Source organism: Malus sylvestris, chromosome 1 (genome assembly GCF_916048215.2).
Source record: "Malus sylvestris chromosome 1, drMalSylv7.2, whole genome shotgun sequence".
In the NCBI taxonomy this organism is placed as follows: Eukaryota; Viridiplantae; Streptophyta; class Magnoliopsida; order Rosales; family Rosaceae; genus Malus; species Malus sylvestris.
In genome coordinates, this window is record NC_062260.1 from 12,828,467 (window position 1) to 12,849,362 (window position 20,896).

Consider the following 20,896-nt stretch of genomic DNA (forward strand, 5'->3'; position numbering starts at 1 on the left):
TGAACCTTGTAAATATTGTGCTTTGTTTACTTTATACACCACTACACATGTCATCTTTTTCACAACATTTATGAAGTTAAAGCCTCCAAATTTAAACGTGTACGAGTAAAAGAGTGAAACATTTCACGACACTTGCTTGTGTGAGTGAAATCAAGAAACTGAAGAATAGCAAAAGCAACAGACGACACAATAATCAGAATCAAAATAAAACTCTGGATATACAAGACAGTGACCATTTCATAGCGTAATTTTCGCATATATTTGCACCCTGGTTTTCTACATGTGTCCAATCCTCCACCATGCTACTTGACCAAGCTGATGAACGTCAAAAATAAAAAGTACAGGCGCAAACCTTGGCCAGACTGCCAGATTTACACATTGTCCAAAAATAAATTCAGTGCTTCCTCGTTGCCCTGAGATTGTACTCGTGCTTTATGAGATTTACCCTAAGCAGCATCGACTTAACATCCTGATCAAACTCATTCCCTGTCTGTAGCACCCATTGAAAAGTTGCATTCCTTTGATCCGCATGCCGTGCATAGAGGATTTTGTTGTGCGAGTCAATTCTAGCCTGCAGTGTTGTCATGAATTGGGTCAATAAAGAAAAAAAAAATACTAAACGTGAAAAACAACAGACCCTCAAGTTTCACTTCAAACACACCACCCCAAACCCTACCACAAAAATTGATTCTGATTCATTATGCATCATACCAAAATTAACCGATTGAGTTCCAAACTCCATGCCCAAAATACTACACATGAAAAACAAACTCTGAAGTTTCACTTCACTTCAACCCGACCCTCCAAATCCTACCACAAATACTGATTCATTGTGCATAATACCTCAATTACCTATTGGGTTCCACACTTAAGTGAACCAATATATATGAGGTCCATTTGACAATTGGGTATGGAGTGAGTTACCAAGATTTTGTAATGTTACAAGCTAGGTAAATATCCCATATAAGTAGATACAATAGATATCATTGAAAAGCACACCTGGACTTGGTTGTCAGTGATCAAAGCTTCAAGTTCTTTCTCCAGCCCTGCAACATCAGTTTTGAACGCATTGGCCATCATGTTTAAATCTACCGACACAAAGGGGTGCGTATACTGGATGAGGGCCTTGTGGCGGATCTGGCCATAGAGTGTCTCAAGGTGATCATGTAAATGGATGTCAAGCAGCAGATTTGCTTTGAGATTCCCAAGGTAATCCAGGCATGAAGCATAATGGCTATAAAAGATGAGAAGATCAATGTTACTAAAACTGAATCTCTGAGCATCATCAGATAACAAGTATTCTACACTGCCAATTGCCAACCGATAACAGCAATTGCACAAGCACCTTCAACTTTTCATATTCAATCCAAACAAGGAATTGGAAAACATTAACTCATTGCAACTGAAACTACGAGTATGCAATGTTTAATGCCATTGCAAAGTAATGTTTAATGTCACTTGATAAGATTGTTTAAAAAGAACAACTAATATTAAGAACCTCACATGATTGAAAGCTATAAATCTTTTAGACTATTTCTTAGTATAACTTGAACTTCCCCCACCATATCCATTGTGCATGTTGAAGCACCATTGCCAAAATTAACACACTGATAAAGCTAGTCAACAACTAAAAAGATCACATTACAATAGATTACCTTGTGTAAAAATCATTGATAAGCTCCCTGACTTCAGGTACTAACTCTAAAAAATTCCTGAAATTCAGGTTGTCTATAACTTTGTTCTGTAATATAAAATCATTTACTGAGAAAAAGTGTTGTACTTCTAAACAAAAAAAAACCCAAAAGATCAAAGGGAGAGATAGTTGAAAGGAAAGAAAGAATATATGCCTTCAGTTCCATGTGGTCAAAAGTTGCAAGTGCATAAAGCCCACCATATGTTGCTACATCTTGAGGAGCAATCACTTCATTGTAGTGATTTCCCAATTCAGGCCCGGTTTCCAAGAACTGTAATGTCACAATGAATGAGAATGATAAAAACATTAGATGTCTCACAAGAGCAGCAGATAAAGAAGAGGCATAGACTACTACATTGACAAAACACTGCAGTTGATTGATTTTACAAGGTAATGGGGGTAATAACACTCTTCAAGTTGGATAGACACAAAATTTAGGGAACCAGGGACAATCTTAAAACTTAGAGACCAAGAAAAACTAAATTAGCAATAATTAAAGACCAACTGTTTCCTTTGATTTTAAAGGCATAAGTTCAATATTATCCGAGTATCTGTCATATATTCTGCCCAACAAGAGCATATAGATTACAACTGAAATAAGATTACAAAATGACAACATAGTACAATTAAAGCGAGTTGTAAACAAATAATTACACTATGAAGGTTCTCATAAGGCATATTCAAAATGATCCAGAAAATCAGATAAAAAACGAAAGATGTCATTATATACTGAGCATGTACATGAAAAAGTTCATTGTGTGAAGTGTGAACACCAAATGCTGAGCATCCAAACACTCCCTCACGGTCTGCACTTATATCTTTAAAGATACACACATAAACACAGACATATCATCAAGTCATCATTAACTCATTCATATCCTCTTAGTTTGCAGTCGAAACAAATTTAGTGCATGAAATCATTGACTGTTAAATTGTTAATTGACCTTCTGAACATCTGTAAATCATATTAGCATACCAAGCATAACATGCCTAACCAAATAAAGGAAAAACACAGAGATCATAAACTCACAAGTACTTTATGTTAAAGCACAAAGCTACAAGATTTTATATCCATTTCAAAAATATAAAATGACAATACGATAAAAAATAAAAAATAAAACAATAAGAAACATCCACCAACCTTACAAGCAGCAAGTTTGTACTTTTTAGATTCCAATTGAGCCAAGCCAGCAGCACAACGAAGTTTAGCAACAGTGACTGGGTCAAGGGCATCTGGTATTTATTATGCTTTGGTAATATAGCTTGTGACATGAGTAAATTGACCCATCTCAATGCTGACCAAAGTTGAACTCATGCACATGTGAACAATATGCTTTGACGTAGTGCAATAATCACGAGTCCGAACGTAATTTTTAAAAGCATCCCCAAGTTGACCATGAGCATAATAAAAATCTCCAAAATCATTGTAACCCATTCTTATGCTTTCTTTGATCAGATTTGTCTGCACAAAAGCATTTGAAGGAAGAATGAGAGATCATGGTACGAGATAATGGGAGCCAAAGAAGATTCAATCACATATATTGCACTTATTTCACCATTTATGAACAGAGCAAGGAAATATGCATAACAACCCTCAGAGAGAGAAATCCCATATGTAGGTTTTTTCCCACCATTAGAGATAGCAGAACCCTAATCATTGCATATGAAAACTGATTAGAGCCCAATAAGAAGTTACAAAAAAGAAGTTCTAAGAGGATAAACAGTTGAAAAACATGCAACACGTATAAGTTAAATGTGTCTGAAAAAATCTGTGATGCATTAACCAATGACAATGTTGCACTTGGAAACCTCCATTTTGAGCCCAAAGTTGATTATTACCCGATAGATTCACTAGGTTGACGAGAATAATGACCACTGTCCATTTCAATTAACTAATCATCAAAACCCCGTATTCATTTACTTGTACAAAACTGTAGTCCACCATCTCCTTTACTTCTCCTATACCCAAAAAAAAAAAAAAGAAATCTATCCTGTCCCTTTAACACCTTTTCACTCATCGACCAAAGCATCTGAAATCAAGTTCACTCATCCACCAAAGCATCTGAAAGCAAGTTAAAGTTGAGGGGTGAACAAATTGTTTGCTTACTATCCAACACTGCCTAAAATACAAACCAAAGGACCATCACTACCCTGTATCCTGAATACAACATCTCATCCATAACCACATTCCTTCGTCAGGTGTCAAATGCGATGCTGTACCTGATCGTTTAAATCTGATCTCTATTTTGGTACAGCGAGAGAGAGTTTTCTATGGTCAGTGTATACATATCATACTCCGAAAACGATATACTATGACAAACCATACAATAAAACAGTCTTATTACAATAAACCCAGCAAACAGACTATAGGCACACCATATCAGTTATAACAACATGAACAAATGGAATTAGCTAGTTTTTCTATTTGGTGGATTTCTTTTCCGCTTGTTATGATTCGTTCTATTGTTTTTATAAAATTCTATTGGTTTCTTCTCAAAACAAAAATATCAAATATATAACAACATGAACAATTAAACACAAATTACAAGAAACCCAGAAGAAATCACCACAAAAACCTATATACTATTTAATCACATAAATCCTAGAAATTCCAGAGTCATAAAACTACATACCCTATAGGCGTTGAGCTCGCTTTTGAGCTTCTCCTTCTTCTGCTCAGCCTTCCTATCCACCGCGTCGCACCAAGCCACGTCCATCCCATACTCGGGCCCTAATCGACCACCGATTTTCTGCACGACTTCTTTGTGCAACTGGGTGTTCTCCCCCTTCTTGATTTCATCGTAAGCCATGCGGAGAGCCTCCAACTTCATGGCCTGGTTGCTCTGGCTCCTCTCGGCGATGAAAAGGAGGCGCATGATCTTGGTACGGCCGCTGTACAGGCTCGCGTAGGCCTTGATATCGAGTTGCTCGCTGCTAATGATCGGTCGGCTGCGCTTCTCGTCATCGCCGTAGACGCCATTGGCGTAGATCTCGTCGTCGATCATTGGTCCCGATGTCTCGTCATCGCTTTCCATTTAGGGAAACTCTGAAACCCTGGGGCAGAAATTTGGGAGGAATTTTTGGGTACGTTGTACGGGTAGTCCTACAGTGCTGCTCTGCTCTCTCGCTTCCTCTCTTCACTCTTCCTCTTTTTTCTTCTTAGGAGAATGAAACGAATCGTGGGCCGACCGGACTGTTCCTTTTCCTGGGCTTTCGGATTGGGTGGTTTTTTGTTTAAGGCTTTTGAGCCTTTGAACCCAGTTTGAATTAAGATGCATACATGCAAGGGAATCATAATGCACCCTAAAAAGTGTATACTACTGTACTTATCACATATTTGTACCATTATTTGTATTATCATTTTAATACAGGTAGGGTCTACCAACACATGTGCGTCTTATATCTATTAGAGAGATGATACAAATATGTGGAAGAGTAGCATTTTTGCCTTAAAAATCTAATTAATACCTGCATCTTAATTTTCAAAAATGCTATTCTTATCATATTTGTATCACTTCTAATAGAGATGGAACCCATATGTGTTGGTGTTGTGACGACCCGTCCCTAATTTTATGTTTTTACAAATTTTAAAAACGTTGTTTTATGAAAATGCCCTAGAGATGAGGGTATTGACTTTCGTTGACCAACGTTTAGTGAGACATACGACTTATACTTTTAGCGTATTTGCATAGTATTTGGTGATACGAACGCATAGACGCAAGAGAAAGTGAATTTGGAGCTACGGTCGAAGTTTTACAGAGCTACAAATCTGAAAATTACGTTTCTAAGGATTTCCATTTATTATATATATTCTCATAAGTATTATTATATGGGTTGGAGGTTATTTTGTAAAAGAGAAAAAGTGGTAGGAAGAAAAGAGGAAAAAAGAAGGGTCTGCTGCCCAATCGGGAAAAAGGATAAAAAAGGAAGGAAGAAAGAAGAAGGAGGAGGAAGGCTTAGCGAATGGGGAAGAGAGAGAGGAAAGACAAGAACCAATCAGGAAGAAGAAGGAGAAGATCAAGAAGGGAAGGAGTGAACAGGGGATTAGAAACCCCTTTCTTTATGACCCGTTTCTCTTACGTGACCCGACTCGGACTCCATGCTAGTTCCTACGGAATTTCGTCCATCTCACCGGTGTTTTACGAACGCCCACCACTTCCAAACAATTTCCCAACCTTCCTTCTTCAAATTTCCACTTTAGTTTGACGGGATTTAATCCCCATTTTGTGAAGAACACACTCACGGGTCCGTACACCCTTTGCCGACAATCCACTCATTATGAAACACTTACCTTCAATTACCACCACCAAAGCACTCCTTAAGAGGTCAGGAACAAAGCCCAATTAGTGGTTGGAGCGTCGGAGTCAATTTGAGGATGAATCACAAACACCCAAATTCTAGGGTTCCGTACGGTTTTAGCAAAATTGGAGCATTTTCAGGTCAAATTGGACTTGGCCACAGGTATAAAGTTTACTCTTCTCGTTGAGACCTACAATTCTATAAAATTTGGTAATTTTTAGAAATAATTGGATTTTCCGGTGAGTCAAGCCGGTCGACCACCACCCACGGCGGCGCGTGGCCAGGGGACCGTCAATGTCATTTTTAGGCTACCGTCGATGCAGATCTTCCGAATTGAATTTCGTAGGGTTGTGGACCCTACCGTTGATCGTTGACTGACGATCGACTTTTGGTCAATGGGGCTTAAATCACTTTAAAACGTTTTTAGGGATGTGTTTTACGTAAATTACATGATCTATTGATAAGAATTCTGAGATGTGGTTTGATAATTGTCCTAGGTGCCGATCGTTTGGGACGCCTTGATGGTTATGCTAGGAAATTGTAGCACAAACTCCGGGTGAGTTGATATTTTCCTTCTTATCATATCATATATATATATATATATATATATATGATTGACAATTCCACAAACGTTTATAAATTGATTATTGCATATAACTACTGTGAATACTTTGAAGTACTTATGCGAACTACAAATGGCCTTGATCCTTGTTTAGGGTACGTAGGCAATCTAACGAGACGTTAGATGCAGCCATACAATAATTGAGATTAAACAATTGAGACAAAGCCTTGTTTGGGGAACTGGGCAAGGTGAAGGAATTTGGTAAAAATGTGAGATTTAACCTTATGAATTGGTGTTAAATATTGGTCATAAATCAATGTGTAAAGAATCAAGAATCTGAAGTAAGGAAACGTAAGTAATGATAATTAATTAAACTAATGTTTAGTTGGGTTGTCACCTATAATTATTTTCGAAAATGAATAATTCGGGAGTAGGGCGTTATAGCTTATGCATTTTTATGCCACATTACACACACACACACACACACACATATATATATATAATTGGAAATGCTATAAAGTGGTTGAGTATCAGATTTCATCACGGTTTATCTATATGTATATTACCTGCACACAATTATAATGAACGCTTTGAAGTGCAAAGGTGAAAGCATGACACCCAGGTAAGTTCAGATGAGTTTATGGTATTAGTTGAAATGACGGGGTTATGTATGACTACATGTATGTTTAGGCAACTCCGACCTTGTCATATAGGTTGCAATGATAGGCAACTCCGACACTGTCGTACCAGTTGCCCACGAATTGTATATGTTACAATAGATACAGTTAGAGCTTATAAACCTGCACCCCGGTGTTAGTGCTCTCGCCCATGACCAGGGCACAGTCCTTCACGTGATGTTCACCTCCTGCACCTTACGCTTACCTTGGATCCAAGGTAGGTGCACAGTCCTGTCATACAGACCACTATAGGTGTTCCGACTCATAGGTGACCCGCGATTATTCGCACAGTCTTCACGTGATCGTAGCACTTGAGTGTATTTATTTACACCCAGTCCTGTCGTACATACCACTTTAGGTGGTTCCGACTCGTGTGCATGTATACTTATTGAGCTATGGATAAGTCGTACAAGTCACTAAAGGTGACTCCGACTTATGTGATGAGATATGTGATGAGCTAGCATATGTGATGAAATATGTGATGAGCTAGCATATGTGATGGAATATGTGATGAGCTAGCATATGTGATGAGATATGTGATGAACTGGCATATTAGATGAGATATAAGATGAGCTAGCATATGTGATGAAATATGTGATGAGCTAGCATATGTGATGAGCTAGCATATATGATGAAATATGTGATGAGATATGTGATGAGCTAGTATATGTGATGAGATATGTGATGAACTAGCATATGTGATGAAATATGTGATGAGCTAGCATATGTGATGAAATATGTGATAAGCTAGCATATGTGATGGGATATGGGTAAGTCGTACAGGTCACCATAGGTGACTTCAACTTGCGTGCTAGTACGGGTTATTAATCACATGATTAATGATATTGTTGATGAAATGTTGTGTTGTGGTAGATTTATGATTTTTTCTGAAAACTATACAGATGTTGCGAGGGGTTATAATGTTTTATAGGGTTTCTATTAAAATTTTATTTCCAGTGCCACTCACCTTTGTTTTGTCTTCACCCTCTAGGCTTTTTTAGCTGAGCTTTCTTATCGTCGAAGATTCGTGGCGATTCTTAGTATTGGAGATTATTTCGAGAGTACGATTCTTAATTCACTCTACTGTACTTGCTTATGATCTAACGTCACGTGTGAAGTGAGTTCATTCCCGCTCACCAGCACATTCTGGTATTTAGGCACTCTTAGGTTTAAATTTATTCACATTTTCCCACATTATCATACTTTATGACTTCGTCACCCTCCAGGTGTCGGCCACCACAGTTCGATTCGAAGTCTTAATGGACATCCCGGGTCAGGGTGTGACAGGTGTACTATACTTTTATTAGAAAGATAATACAAATATGATGAAAAATGTGGTAAGTGTATTATTACTCATTAATTTTAGAGTAGCCCTCAAGTATCGTGAAATTCCAACTTTCATCCATAAAACTTTTTCGTCTTACTTTTAATAAAACTTTTATTCTTTCATTTTTTTTGTTTTTTACAAGAGAGATTTTTTTTTTTAAATTTTTTTAGTAAAACTTTTATTATTTCAGTTTTCATTTTTTATTGTGTCCATCTCCTACTCCTCTATCTTTCCCACCTCTTACCCCAGTGTCATCGCTTCACCACTAGCCACCTCCTTTGTCACCACCAGCCACCTCCCATGTCACCACCAACCACCTCCCATGTCACCACCAGCGCGTCCCATATCACTGCCAGCGCGTCCCATGTCACCAAGATGCGCTCAACCCTTTTACTGCACGCAATGCTGAGATCTATCGTGACATTATCTTGCAATTCCCACTTTTGTAAGGCTATTACACTCTTTGTTTAACAAACAAAAAAGGAGAGTTTTGTGACCAATAAGTTAGATGGGCTTCCTTCTATCATTTTGATAATAAAAAAATAAAAAAATTACACTTGGTACTACAGCCTGATATTCTCTTTTATTTGTAAGTTAGAAGGGTTAGGATCAATTCTTGTAAAAAACGAATTTAAATTACATTATTACTAACCTATTATAAATCTTAACTTACTCTCTTATATTTTTAATATAAATAATATCGTTTGGTTCAAAAAAGAAAAAAATTAAATCTACTAAAATTAAATTATTCAAGAAGAACAAGTGAGTCTGGTTCTGCATAATTTGGACGCATGTCACGTGACCGGACAATCATTGCATTTTGCTTTAAGACGCGTGTCCCTGGTGAAAAAGGCGCGCAAAAGCCGTTGGTCTGTTCCTTTGGCCCTTCTCCTCATTTCTTTACACACACACATTCTGCACTACTCCCAATAACATCCAACATTGGATTCCAGAAATCTCTATCTCTCTCTCTCTCTGCAACTTCTCTCTGAAATCGAACGGCAATGGCGAGTCCAACTCAGGACATGATCGACACGTACATGAGCATCACCGGCGCGTCTCACTCACTCGCGATTCGGAAGCTGGAGGTTCGATTCTCTCTCTCTCTCTCTCTCTCTCTATTAATTTTCAGTGACTTGTCATATTGTAGAGTCGCTGTGCAAGCTTTCATTGCGTTCTTTGAGTCTTTGTTTTGTAAGATTATTATTAGTTTTTGTTTTTAATTTTTTCAAAATTAGTAAAAACGGTGCCGCTTTTCTGCCTAGGGTTTCTTGATCCATTCTCCTTAGTGCAAGATTGTGCAATTTCTTGACTTGTTGATGAAATGTAGGTAGTCATGCTTAAGTTGTTGAATTCGAAGTTTATATGCTATTGATTTCCCCTTTTTTCTTGGTAGAAAGCTTGTGCGGTTTCTTGAATTCTTGGTAAAATGTTGTGTCATGCATAAGTTCTTGAATTCGGGATCGTACATTATTTCCGGTTAGACGTCTAAGATTTGGTACTTCTTTCTGCAAATTAAAAAGGTTTAGTGTGCAATGTTAAGGGAGATGCACAAGTATTCGTCGATTACGAAGAATAGAGCCTTGGTGCTACCACTAAGGCTTTGGTGGCCTTGGTTGTGAGGTTGGAAGCTGAGCCGAGGTGGGATTAGTTCATTAGGATTGATTGAATGTGGATTATCTATTGTCACCGTGCTATCCTGCTCAAAAGTGGTATTTAAATTTTTTGCACCCTGTAATGTGAATTGTATTTTCTTTATGTTGGACTTGTATGTTTTCTGAGTTGTCTGGTGCGTCTTGGCTGGTAAACAGGAATACGGAGGAAATCTCAGTGAAGCCGTGAATGCACATTTTGGGGGAGGATATAGAGACTTGTATTGCATCTTGAGTTCATCTTACTCCTCGTTATCTTCGTGCTCAACTTAGTAGTAAATTTTAACATTCTACACTGGTTTTTCTTCACTATTTGATAATTGTTTTACTTCTGTTCTTCCGGCTGCAGTACAAATCCGGGGTCGGCTGCTAACCCCCAGTACAATTTCTCTCATATGGACGGTCAGAATCAAGTTGCACCACATGCTTACCCGCAATACAATAATATGAGTGCTCAGAATCAAGTTGCTCCGCAAGGACTTGGACCACTTCTCTCTGCTGCTAGGAGTTTCAGGCCCTCGTTACTATTTGATCCTAATTACAGTAGAGATCTCTTTAATCGAATTACCGGTCGTGCACCATTAATTTCACAGCCAGGAGCGGTACCTGGGGTTCCTGTGGAGTTTAACAGAGGGAATGATCAGCCTCATCTCTCAGGACAGAGGCCTCCCATTCAGGACATGACAGGAAATCTACATGGAAGTGATGTGGAGGAGGAAATGATTCGAGCTGCTATTGAGGCTTCAAAACAAGACGCTCAAAAGGCTTATCTTCTGAATATGCAAAGCAGGGCTCAAAATGTATGCTACTACCAATTTAACTCAAGTTTTGTCATTCTTAAGTTATGACTCTTGTCAGATTTTTTCATGCAGGTGTCTCCTGTGAATGGGCTTCCAGATAATCAAATTCACCTAGATAACAGTGATTTTAATCGTGCAGTTTCACTGTCCCTGAAGGTTCCTAATCTTGAATGCTTTGCCTTGTTTTGGGGGGTTGCTTCCATATCTTAGAGGGTATTGATCTATTTAAAATTGAATTGAGTTCAGACAGCAGAACGAGAGAAAGCGATGCGTGAGCAACAAATGAAAGATAAGAATCAAGTACCAGGAACTTATAGTACATCAAAGGTATGGCCTCTACTTATGGTGTATATATATTAGTGTGCACATACAGTGAGAAATTTAAGGAATTTAAGGAAGAAAAAGACTTTTGAATAAGAATTGTATAGGAATTTTCATTCAGACATTTTCACTACAGGTTATATGCTCTGGGAATGGAAATTGTAGGCTTTTGCGCCATACCCGTTAGAACCTTTAACAGAAATTGTTTCAGATAAATTTTAGGCAGTTTTTCTGGCAAAAAATGTGATTAGTATTCCTGCCGAACTTCTGAGTATTATAAATTCTATATCGTAAATAGAAATATCAGTTTCTTCCCATTCTGAAGGAAAAGGTTTTGTTTCTTCTAAAATGGTTGTTCCTAATTTATAGTGGGAAACCTCAATGCACCAAGATGGAGATGGAACTGTAGAAAGAAAACAAGCGAGTCAAGAGTTGAAGCATGATTCTGGTAACAATCTTCAGCAGGGTAACCTTGCCATTAATTCTGAAGAGGTATCATTTTCTTGTTCTAAATGTTTTTTTATTTAGCCCATTTAAAGAACATGGACTGCTATACTAATGCAATTGTTTACATATCCTTGTAGTTAGGCGGCATTTCTTCCAAAGAGCTTGACGAAGCTATACTGCTTGAGAATGCACTTTTTGGTGAATCCTCATATGCACCTAATTTTCCAAGTGGTCCAAGTAGAAATTTGGATCCTAATTTGCAGCCTGTTCATGGCCCTTCATCATCCGCTCTAACAAGACAATTGCTTAGAGAACAACAGGTTTTAAAATCCTTCTCGAAATCACTATCGTGAGTGTTGGTATTCCAGTTGTCCAACTCTTGACTGCTAGAAATATTGCTTGCAGGATTGTGAGTATCTCGCATCCCTCTTGGCTGATAAAGAAAAGGAAATGAATGGTGTTAATGAAGTTGGAACTTGTGACATAAAGGATGTCGGCTCTGACAACAAAAAGATTGATTCATTGGTATCTGTCAATATTGTTGAATTGTTTTATGCTATTGTTTACAATTGATTTTTGGATTCCACTTCTCTGCATAAAACTTGATATTGTGATGTTTTCCTCAACTTTTAAGTGTTGCAAGAGATACTATTCTTGATTGTCTAATTTGTTCCCGATGTCCTACATGTTGAAGTTTATTAGTGTACCTCTATAAGAATGGTTCTTTGATATTCATCTGTTTTTAGTGCTTAAGTTCATGTAGTTCAGAACTCATGGTGGAGTTATTGATCTGAAGAACCTGAGAGTTCGAATAAAGACAAATGTATAGTCAAAGACGCAGGCCGCTGACTTCACGACTGCATATGATAACTAAAATGTGTAGTGCTGTCTGCATCTGCCGATACGAAGCTGTAAATTTTGTTGCACAGGCTTTGGTCTCCTTGAATATGAGTATTCCTTTTTGTTGTTTGGTAGTTTTCAATGTGTTCCATGACTGTATCAAGGAAATAGAATTAGATTCCAGTGACTTATATGACTGTCTTTGCACCCTCAATTTACACAGCTTTCCTCTTTCCCAATATTTTTCAATGGCATAATGTTATAATTCTTTTCCCTACAGTCTAACTGTCTCACTGATGGCAGGAACTTGAGAGTAGGCTTGCTGCGAAAGGGGCTTCGCTTCCATGTGAACCAGCAATAGATGATCAGAATGCTGTGACTCTTCTTGTTAGGATGCCAAATGGAACTCGCCTTAGTCGCCGCTTTAACAAGTCCGACAAGCTTCAGGTACAATTTTAAAATCTTTATAAGTTTAAAAGAACCTCTCTTTGTCTCAACTGACCAAAAATCTTGTTCCAATTTAGGTTCTGTTCGACTTCATAGATGTTGGTCGAGAGGTGAAGCCTGGAACTTACAGAGTGGTAAACACTCCTCTTTTCTTTGGCTTTTTGGTTTTTTTGTTTGTTATTTTATTTTATGTTTTTTAACGAAATTGGATGAAATTCATAAAATAAAAAAGTAGAAAATAGTAGAACACTTTTAATTGGTTTTCAGATTGGGGCATTAGCGAACTGTTAAGGCATGGGCTGTTATATCCAGTTGCAGGATTCAATAACAGAATCATGGGCTGTTAAAATGGAATATTTGACCCCGAATGTGGTAAGTTAAGACGGGGACGATGCCATAGGCTCTAAATCGCATGCGATGACATGGTTGGCATACTGTCCAGCAAAAGTTTGGTTGTTTTTCGTCATCTAAAAAGGACGATGCTGCACATCTACTTGCAGACATGACATGGTTGGCATTCTGGTTGAGGTTTTTTATTTCTGTGAACAGGTGAGGTCATATCCTCGGCGTGCTTTTACTGTTGGTGACAGCATACTATCATTGAGTGAACTTGGCTTGACAAATAAACAAGAAGCTCTGTTTCTGGAATTGATTTAGAGTACAGCTCTTCCTTCGAAGTTTCGTCTCTGATCATACAACTTGACACAAGATGAAAGGTATAGTCTCTGTCTACGGTTGATTCATTCTACTAGGGAGCTAAAGGGACATGACCCGGGCCAGGTTTGGAACCTAGATCATGTCCTCGGAAGGTAGTGGACGTTTGAACTGGTTGATTGCTTCATTTTAAATATCGATGTGGCTCCGTTAATGCTGTTAGTAATCCTTCTTTTGGGAGGTAATGTCTCAAACAACCTGCCGTACCTCAATCCTTGTAAACCAAAGAAAAGTGACATGCATTCATCAGGATAATGCCGGTGTGTATAATTTACCTTCTCCATGTTGCACGCCTTGTGAGTTTATACGACATGTTCGATCTTGTAGCATGCTCTGTTGGTGGATCTTCGATCACCGACACAAAAGGATGTTTTTGTTGTAGAAAAATTGCATTTAAAATGCTTCTTTTCATTGGTATAGAATTCTCAATCCAAGTTTCACTCCACAAATCTTGAGCGCATGAAAAAAAAAATCATTAAATTTCAAAATTATCGACATAAAAATTGGAATATTTTGAAGTAAAATAAAAAAGGGGGAAGCCCTTAAGGTAGAGGCCTATGAATTCGATTTGCTTTGTTCTTGAGTTTCTCCGGCAGGAGCTGGGGCGGTCCAGTACTGCTTGACCGCCAACAAAATCTTCTCTCTCACCTTTGGTCCGTTTTCATGGTCGACGATTCTGGCATCGTATTGCATTGCATCCAAGATGCTCTTGACTTTCACCAACACGTCCACGTCATCACGGAAGATTATACTCCCCTCTGGCCTTAAAATCCTATCCATTTCTAAAAGAATATCTTCCGATTCACATCTGCAACACAAATGAATCATGTTCGAGTTAGTAAATTTAAATGCTTTTGATAATTTTTTAGGGATGGTTTGTTCGTGCGACTGATCCAAGTATTGTTAGTACAATGTTAGCATCAATAGTTCGTGCATATTTGACGTATTGTGGGATTAAAAGCATCGATGAGACACAATCACTTCACGTATCAAGAGAGTTTGTGCGCATGAATGATTGATGCTGAAATAATAGTTGAAATCATATTAAAGTAAACTAACTCAATGTTCAAGAGTGCAAGGCTGAGGAAGTCACCTGTCCTTGTAGAGGGTAAAAACTGAATCAGAGTGAATCAAGTCATAGGTTCTTGGGTAAGTAGACATAGCTTCACACCTGCCAAGTAACAAGTCATTAGCACTAACAAAGCAATGCATAAGATTGCATACGACAAACGGTATTCCGCACCATATCTCTAATTGATGCGGAACCCACTTGTATACATAGGTCCCACCTCGATTGGAGACGTGGTTCATAGCATGATTCGTAAATGCGGTTCAAAGTTTTATCGTTATTGCATGGGCAAAGAGCATACCAATTCTGATAAGTTCCAATCAATCCTCGTTCATAAATGGCTCCAAGGGCGTTAACCTCAGCCTCAACAGGGACAATGTTCATAACCCACACAGGGTCATGAACAAGTACAGCTGCAAAGCCGCCCAAGTAAGCGTTCATATCGAGCAGATTCCGGTACCTCCCGGCCTCTGCCAACTGATAATCCACGGTCTTGTAATATTCTACTCTTTTCTTCCATAGCTCTGTGTTTTCTCTGAAGGTCTCAGCTGTGATTCCTGTCAAACTCCCACTGCTGATTCTTGGAGGGACTGTGTTTAGCCTCTCGGGCCATTTAGCCAATTGCCCTCCTGCAATTTCCTTTATGTTGTTCACTCCAGGAAGTGGGGTCAAACAATCCTCCATTTTCGTATACCTACCAAAAAAAAAAGATGCAAGGATGTTGAGTAAAACTTAAACAAAAAAAGATTAAAAAAACATTCGAGTAAAGAACAAAAAAGCAGCAACAAAACACGAGTGTATGGATGGTTCGACTTGGACAGTTTAACTACTCTACCTGCCTTTGCTATCAGGTTGGTTTTGGATCACTGCCAAAGTGTACATTCTTTAACAGCTGGAAAACTTGTCTTAACTATACCGGGAACTCTATTGTGATGGTATCTCAAACTAATAACGTATTACTACGTGAAAAAGTTAAATTGTGTTCTAGGTATGGAATATCACCAGAGACATGTTCGGTGTAGCTAAGTTCTAGTACTATAGACACCAAATTTTAAGATATCAACTAATGTGTCACTATTTCATGCTAGGCCCATCCTCGACCTTATTTGTTCAAAGGAAATAAGAAATAGTCACATTTATTGGTAACCAAATTTTAGTATAGTAAGTTCATGTCTAGTATTATTGTTAGAAAGCACAAAAAGATAAAACAAAATTCTAATCCACTCAATAACCAAAAATCTACGAAAATCTAAAAGAAAAATTATTTCAGAAATTGCATAGACATGATAATTTAAGAAGGAAAAGCACATTACCATGCAGTGTCAGGATCTTGAGCTTGGCAGAAGGATGGTTTCTTGAAGAGCTTTCTGTTGACCTTACAGTGAACATGGTTAGTGGGTTTTTGCCAAATTGCAAGGTCACCCTTCTGCTTCAGTTTCTTCCAACACAATCTTTTTGCTACATTCTCAATCGTTGTCTGCTCAGCTTTAAGATCTTCAGCTGTTCTTTCCCATCCTTTCCAGTTATTCTCCCAGTTTATTGGTGGCCCGGAAAGAATCCAGTACCCACCGGGGCGTAAAACTCGATCAACTTCAATCAAGTAAAGCCCATCTGCATGATCAAAATCCTAAGTTAAACATCTTCATCTTCAAGCATCATATATAATAGAGCAAAGAAAATGTTTTAACCTAAAGTTGATCAGGGTTTACAGTGAATTTACCATATTGGCCCCAGGGGATGAGGCATCGAGAGCAGTGAGCCATGTCAAAAGCTCTTGAGGGGTAAGGAAGTCTTTTGGAAGCAAGAATGCCAATCAATGCAGGAACTCCTCTTTCAAGAGCAAATTGAACTTGTGCTTCATGTGTGTCTCTTGGTGCAAATGACACTGTTAGAATGTCCCTGGACAAAAGGTAAGCTCCCCAACTTGCAACCTAAAAGGAAAATTATAAGAATAATCGTCACTCTAATTACACATGACAAATATCAGCATGAGAAAATCTTCATTTCAAGCGGTTACATTTTCCATGGTTTTTGTCACTATTACGTGACTGCACCACGAATATTGAATGTTAAAGAAATATGAACAGGTAACAGAACGAGCAATTGAATAGTCTAACTTATTTTTTCATAAGGGGAAGTGATTTTCACACACTTTTTTTGGTCTCCTATACACCTTTTACCCTTGTTTAGTTATAGCAACTGTATCAATGTAAAGAGTAGTGTATGAGAAGCTAAATTAGGCATGTCAAAAGCACTTCCCTTTGTAAATAAACTTTCAATTCAATAAAAGTTATTGACAAAGAATTCTGTTGAACTGTTAGAGAGTGACTTGTACAAATTAATTAAGGAGATAGTTGGTATAACTGAGGAAGGTTGGAAAGTCTATGAACAAATATTATGTAAACATATCTACATTTAATTTAGCATTAAAAGCAGATTAAGTAACTAACATTATAAATAAGTACATTGCAAGATATATAGAATCGCTTTTTCCACAAGTCAATGCTAATTAATAGTAAAATAAACGTATCATGTTCATCAATATCTTTTATGCACTTTGCTTCAGTGCCAGGGTACATAAATAAAAAAGATTTTCAAATTATTTTCATTTGTTAGTCTAATTTCTACTAGACAATTGTTTTCCAGAAATTTTAGCATTTGCTGAAATAGATTTTTTTATTTTTTTGAACAAACAATATTACATGATAAGAAAATAATGGGCTGAAATTGATATTTAACTGTATAACTTTTCACTACTTAATTAAGACAACATGGTTTTCAAAAACCATTTTCCAATTTGGTTTTTCCCAAAATAATGTAGAATAATCCTACCCACCACCCTGCCAACCCACATTTTTGCTAATTTATTTCCATAATATCATGCTAAACAGGAAATATATTTTTTGTTTAATTTCTAATTTTGATTTCTACAACTTACCTTTCTCGGTCCATAAAGACAACTCAACCTTATATGAACAAAAAAAAAACAAAAAAAAAAAAAACAGAGCTGCAACTTCCTTTTTTCTTTTTTTTTTTTATTTTTTATTTTTGAGTATGAAGTTTCTGCCCATAAAAGGTGGAAATATTTCTGTAGTTTTCCTTAGGATTTCTCTTTCCTTGAATTACTCAAGTAATCAAAAACAAAAGGAAACAAATAAAAAGAAAATTCCCTCGTACCCTATCACCCTTAACACGCTTACTTTCTACTCAAACAATCCTCAATTAAAAAGAAAAAAATAAAAAAAAAGACCAAAGTGTCACATATTGGCCGATTCGGCCATTCCGGCTGGCAGATCACAGTTCCGACAAATTATGCAGCATAAACACACCGATAATTCAAGCACCAATGGACTTATTCATGCTCAACGTTTTCTTGTCAGATAATCAAAGCACATATCCAAAGAAAGAATGTCAAATACTCAACCCTAAATACAACTCATTATCGTTTCAGTTGACAGTCTAACACCCATCATAACATTAAAAATGTCGTACTCCTTGACAAAGAACCAACCTACCTACTCCTAACGAACATATGCATTTACAAATGAACATTGAGGCCATAGCCAAACTACCATTCACCCAACTCGTAACCGTAACCATGATAGCTTTTCAAACCGAAATAATAAATAAAAAAAAGTAAATAAAACTTGCTTACCCCGCAACCGGTATCGATGGCGGTCCGTATAGACCCATCTCTGAGATTAATCAACTTTCCGATATCATCAATATACGCATCTGCACCGCGAGGAAACATGGTCCCGCCACCAGGGAATCTAAACCGATCCCCTTCGTAATGAACCCAATTCTGCATCTTCTTCTCCACGGTCAACTCCTTGTGCGGCACATTTGCATACCAAACCGATTCTCGGCTCTCCGGCCACCGAAACGGTACCGTGTAGCCGTGAGGCGCTGGAATCCGACACTTCAGAAGCTCCTCCTTGTCCGGGCAATGCCTCTCCCTGTACACCAACCTATCCCTGTCGAACTTGAGCGATCTCGTGACGTCCTCGCACGGGGTGTACTCGCTGTGCTTGGCGTCGCAGGCCGGCAGGTGAGCCACACGCGCAGCCACGGGAGGTAGGGGGAGGTCCTCGGCGCGGTGGTGGGCGTTGAAGTCGAGAGTGATTGTTGTGTTTGTGGTGATTGGAGGACATGAGGTGACGGCGGAGACAGGTGTGTAAATTGCGGCGCGGCTGGTTGAGTGCTGCCAAATTCCGACAAGGTAGCAGATCGTGCAGAGGACTGCGGCTACCGTCATGTAATAAAGGTTGGCTCTTTTGGGTTTCAGTGAAAAGTACTGTAGTGGAGTTTGGAAAGCCATCGTTTTAGAGAGAGAGAGAGAGAGAGAGAGAGGGTGTATATATATAGGGAAAGAGGTCGATGATTTGACTGAGAGGTTTTCAAGGCTGATATTATAAAAAATTTCTATAGCCTTGTTAATGGTCGGCTGAAACTTAAACTGGATCGGGTGTATATACCTGTTTGAATTTGAAACTGTTGACGCAAGAGCTTGCGGGAATCTAAATTACCAACAAAAACGTATATCTCAGGGGTGGGTTCGGTATGGTTACCGTACCAAAATCCTTGTACCAATTACCGTACCAAATTTTCAATTTGGTAAAATCTATTACCATTACCGTACCAAATTTTCGGTATACCGAAATTCGGTATTGCCAAAAGTTTGGTTGGCATGGTATGGCAATGGTAATTGCCATTTTGTTTTAGGACAAAATATGTTTTTGTTTTTTTAACCCAATTCAAGGGCAAAACTTTTTTTTTGTACCTTTATTTCATACATTATAGATTAAATTCATCTATTATTCATCATTCACAATTCACACACATAATAATTCAAATGAAGCATCAAGATTCATCATGAAAATTAAGTTTACAATCCAAATAGAAGTTACGAACCAAAACAAATAGAAGTTAACAATCCAAATAGAAATTAAAGTTTCAAACCAAATGAAAATTGGAAGTAAACTTCAAGAAGGAGAATTCATTGATCAGTTATTCAAGCTTGAGATGTCGAAGCTTTTGGAGGAGGCATTGAACTTGTAGAAGATTGAGTTTGTATCAAGCTTACATTACAAACAAAGAAAACATATTAATTAGTAGCAAGAAGAATTAAAGTTGAAAACCATTTAATAACAAATTTACTAAAAAAATTAAAGCATATCTTTCTTGTTTTCTCTTCTTCTATTTCCTTGTAAAATTGAAGCATATCTTCCGTTGGTCCTTGTAGAAGTTTACTTCACCTGCCCTCAGCCAACCACTAGTACACACTAGTGCCTCAATTATTTTAGGAGTCAAGAATACCCTAAAAGGGTTCACAACCCTCCTCCCTAGACTAAATGCATTTTCACTAGCAACAGTAGAAGTGGGGGTTATAAAGATATTTTGGCTATTTGTGAAAGAATTAGGAACTCTTTTGTGTTTGATTTCCACAATTTTAAGAGATCAAAGTCACCAACAACAATGCTAATATAAGTAGGGTTTTATTTTCAAATTATTGGAATATTATAAATATGTGTTATATAATTATGTATTATATAAATTATATTGTATTTTCGGTATGGTACGGTACGGTAATACCGTGGTAATGGTATCCATTACCAATACCGTACCATGAAATTTCGGTACGGTACAATACCGTACCATTACCGATTGGTACAAAAAATTTGGCACAAAATCGGTATGGCACGGTTGGCAATTCGGTTGGCATGGCAATTTGGCAAAAAAATCCACCCCTAGTATATCTGCTTGTGTCTGTCTCTCTCGATCCCGACGCTACTACGACAACTTGGAATTGATTTGAAGAACGTAGTTGCCTCTTGCACACGAGACGAGAGTGTAGGAATTTATTCAAACAATGTGTGCAATGTGTGTGTGAATGCATGGTCAATATGGATTTCAAGGTAACAATGCATTTACCATAACTCCATATTGACTTCGGATTCTGTGCACCTTTTATTACACCCATTTGTTTTCGGAATTTGCCTTTCTTGGAATGTCCATGGAAATTTCTTTCTGTTTTTTTTCACTATA

At 37.9% G+C, this 20,896-nt stretch overlaps 3 protein-coding genes across 7 annotated transcripts; 1 reads left to right on the forward strand and 2 right to left on the reverse strand.

Moving 5' to 3' along the window:
- Nucleotides 1-1,660: 1,660 nt before the first annotated feature.
- LOC126608123 (COP9 signalosome complex subunit 1-like) lies at nucleotides 1,661-4,819 on the reverse strand. The gene is given in 3 exon segments (XM_050276258.1): nucleotides 1,661-1,964; nucleotides 2,835-3,155; nucleotides 4,327-4,819. Coding segments are annotated over 3 exon segments (933 nt in total). The 5' UTR covers nucleotides 4,729-4,819; the 3' UTR covers nucleotides 1,661-1,754.
- A 4,598-nt stretch (nucleotides 4,820-9,417) lies between these two features.
- On the forward strand, nucleotides 9,418-14,069 carry LOC126626475 (plant UBX domain-containing protein 9-like). Of its 5 annotated transcripts, none has more exons than XM_050295818.1 (12): nucleotides 9,495-9,646; nucleotides 10,082-10,270; nucleotides 10,370-10,431; nucleotides 10,560-11,010; nucleotides 11,083-11,166; nucleotides 11,257-11,337; nucleotides 11,701-11,823; nucleotides 11,916-12,098; nucleotides 12,184-12,303; nucleotides 12,922-13,065; nucleotides 13,143-13,199; nucleotides 13,615-14,069. In XM_050295818.1, the coding sequence occupies exons 4-12, from the start codon at nucleotides 10,606-10,608 to the stop codon at nucleotides 13,720-13,722; spliced, it is 1,305 nt and encodes a 434-aa protein (XP_050151775.1). In that variant the 5' UTR covers nucleotides 9,495-9,646; nucleotides 10,082-10,270; nucleotides 10,370-10,431; nucleotides 10,560-10,605; the 3' UTR covers nucleotides 13,723-14,069. The 5 variants fall into 5 exon arrangements, with proteins under 5 accessions (XP_050151764.1, XP_050151757.1, XP_050151788.1 ...); XM_050295823.1 differs by having other exon boundaries at nucleotides 9,496-9,646; nucleotides 10,102-10,270; XM_050295807.1 differs by lacking the exons at nucleotides 10,082-10,270; nucleotides 13,615-14,069 and adding an exon at nucleotides 13,378-13,604 and having other exon boundaries at nucleotides 9,418-9,646.
- Nucleotides 14,070-14,149: 80 nt separating this feature from the next.
- On the reverse strand, nucleotides 14,150-19,389 carry LOC126626465 (probable methyltransferase PMT15). Its single transcript, XM_050295789.1, has 6 exons — nucleotides 18,504-19,389; nucleotides 16,569-16,779; nucleotides 16,162-16,459; nucleotides 15,150-15,542; nucleotides 14,873-14,950; nucleotides 14,150-14,587 (listed from the first exon to the last, which is right to left on the reverse strand). The coding sequence occupies exons 1-6, from the start codon at nucleotides 19,167-19,169 to the stop codon at nucleotides 14,335-14,337; spliced, it is 1,899 nt and encodes a 632-aa protein (XP_050151746.1). The 5' UTR covers nucleotides 19,170-19,389; the 3' UTR covers nucleotides 14,150-14,334.
- Between the last annotated feature and the right edge of the window lie 1,507 nt (nucleotides 19,390-20,896).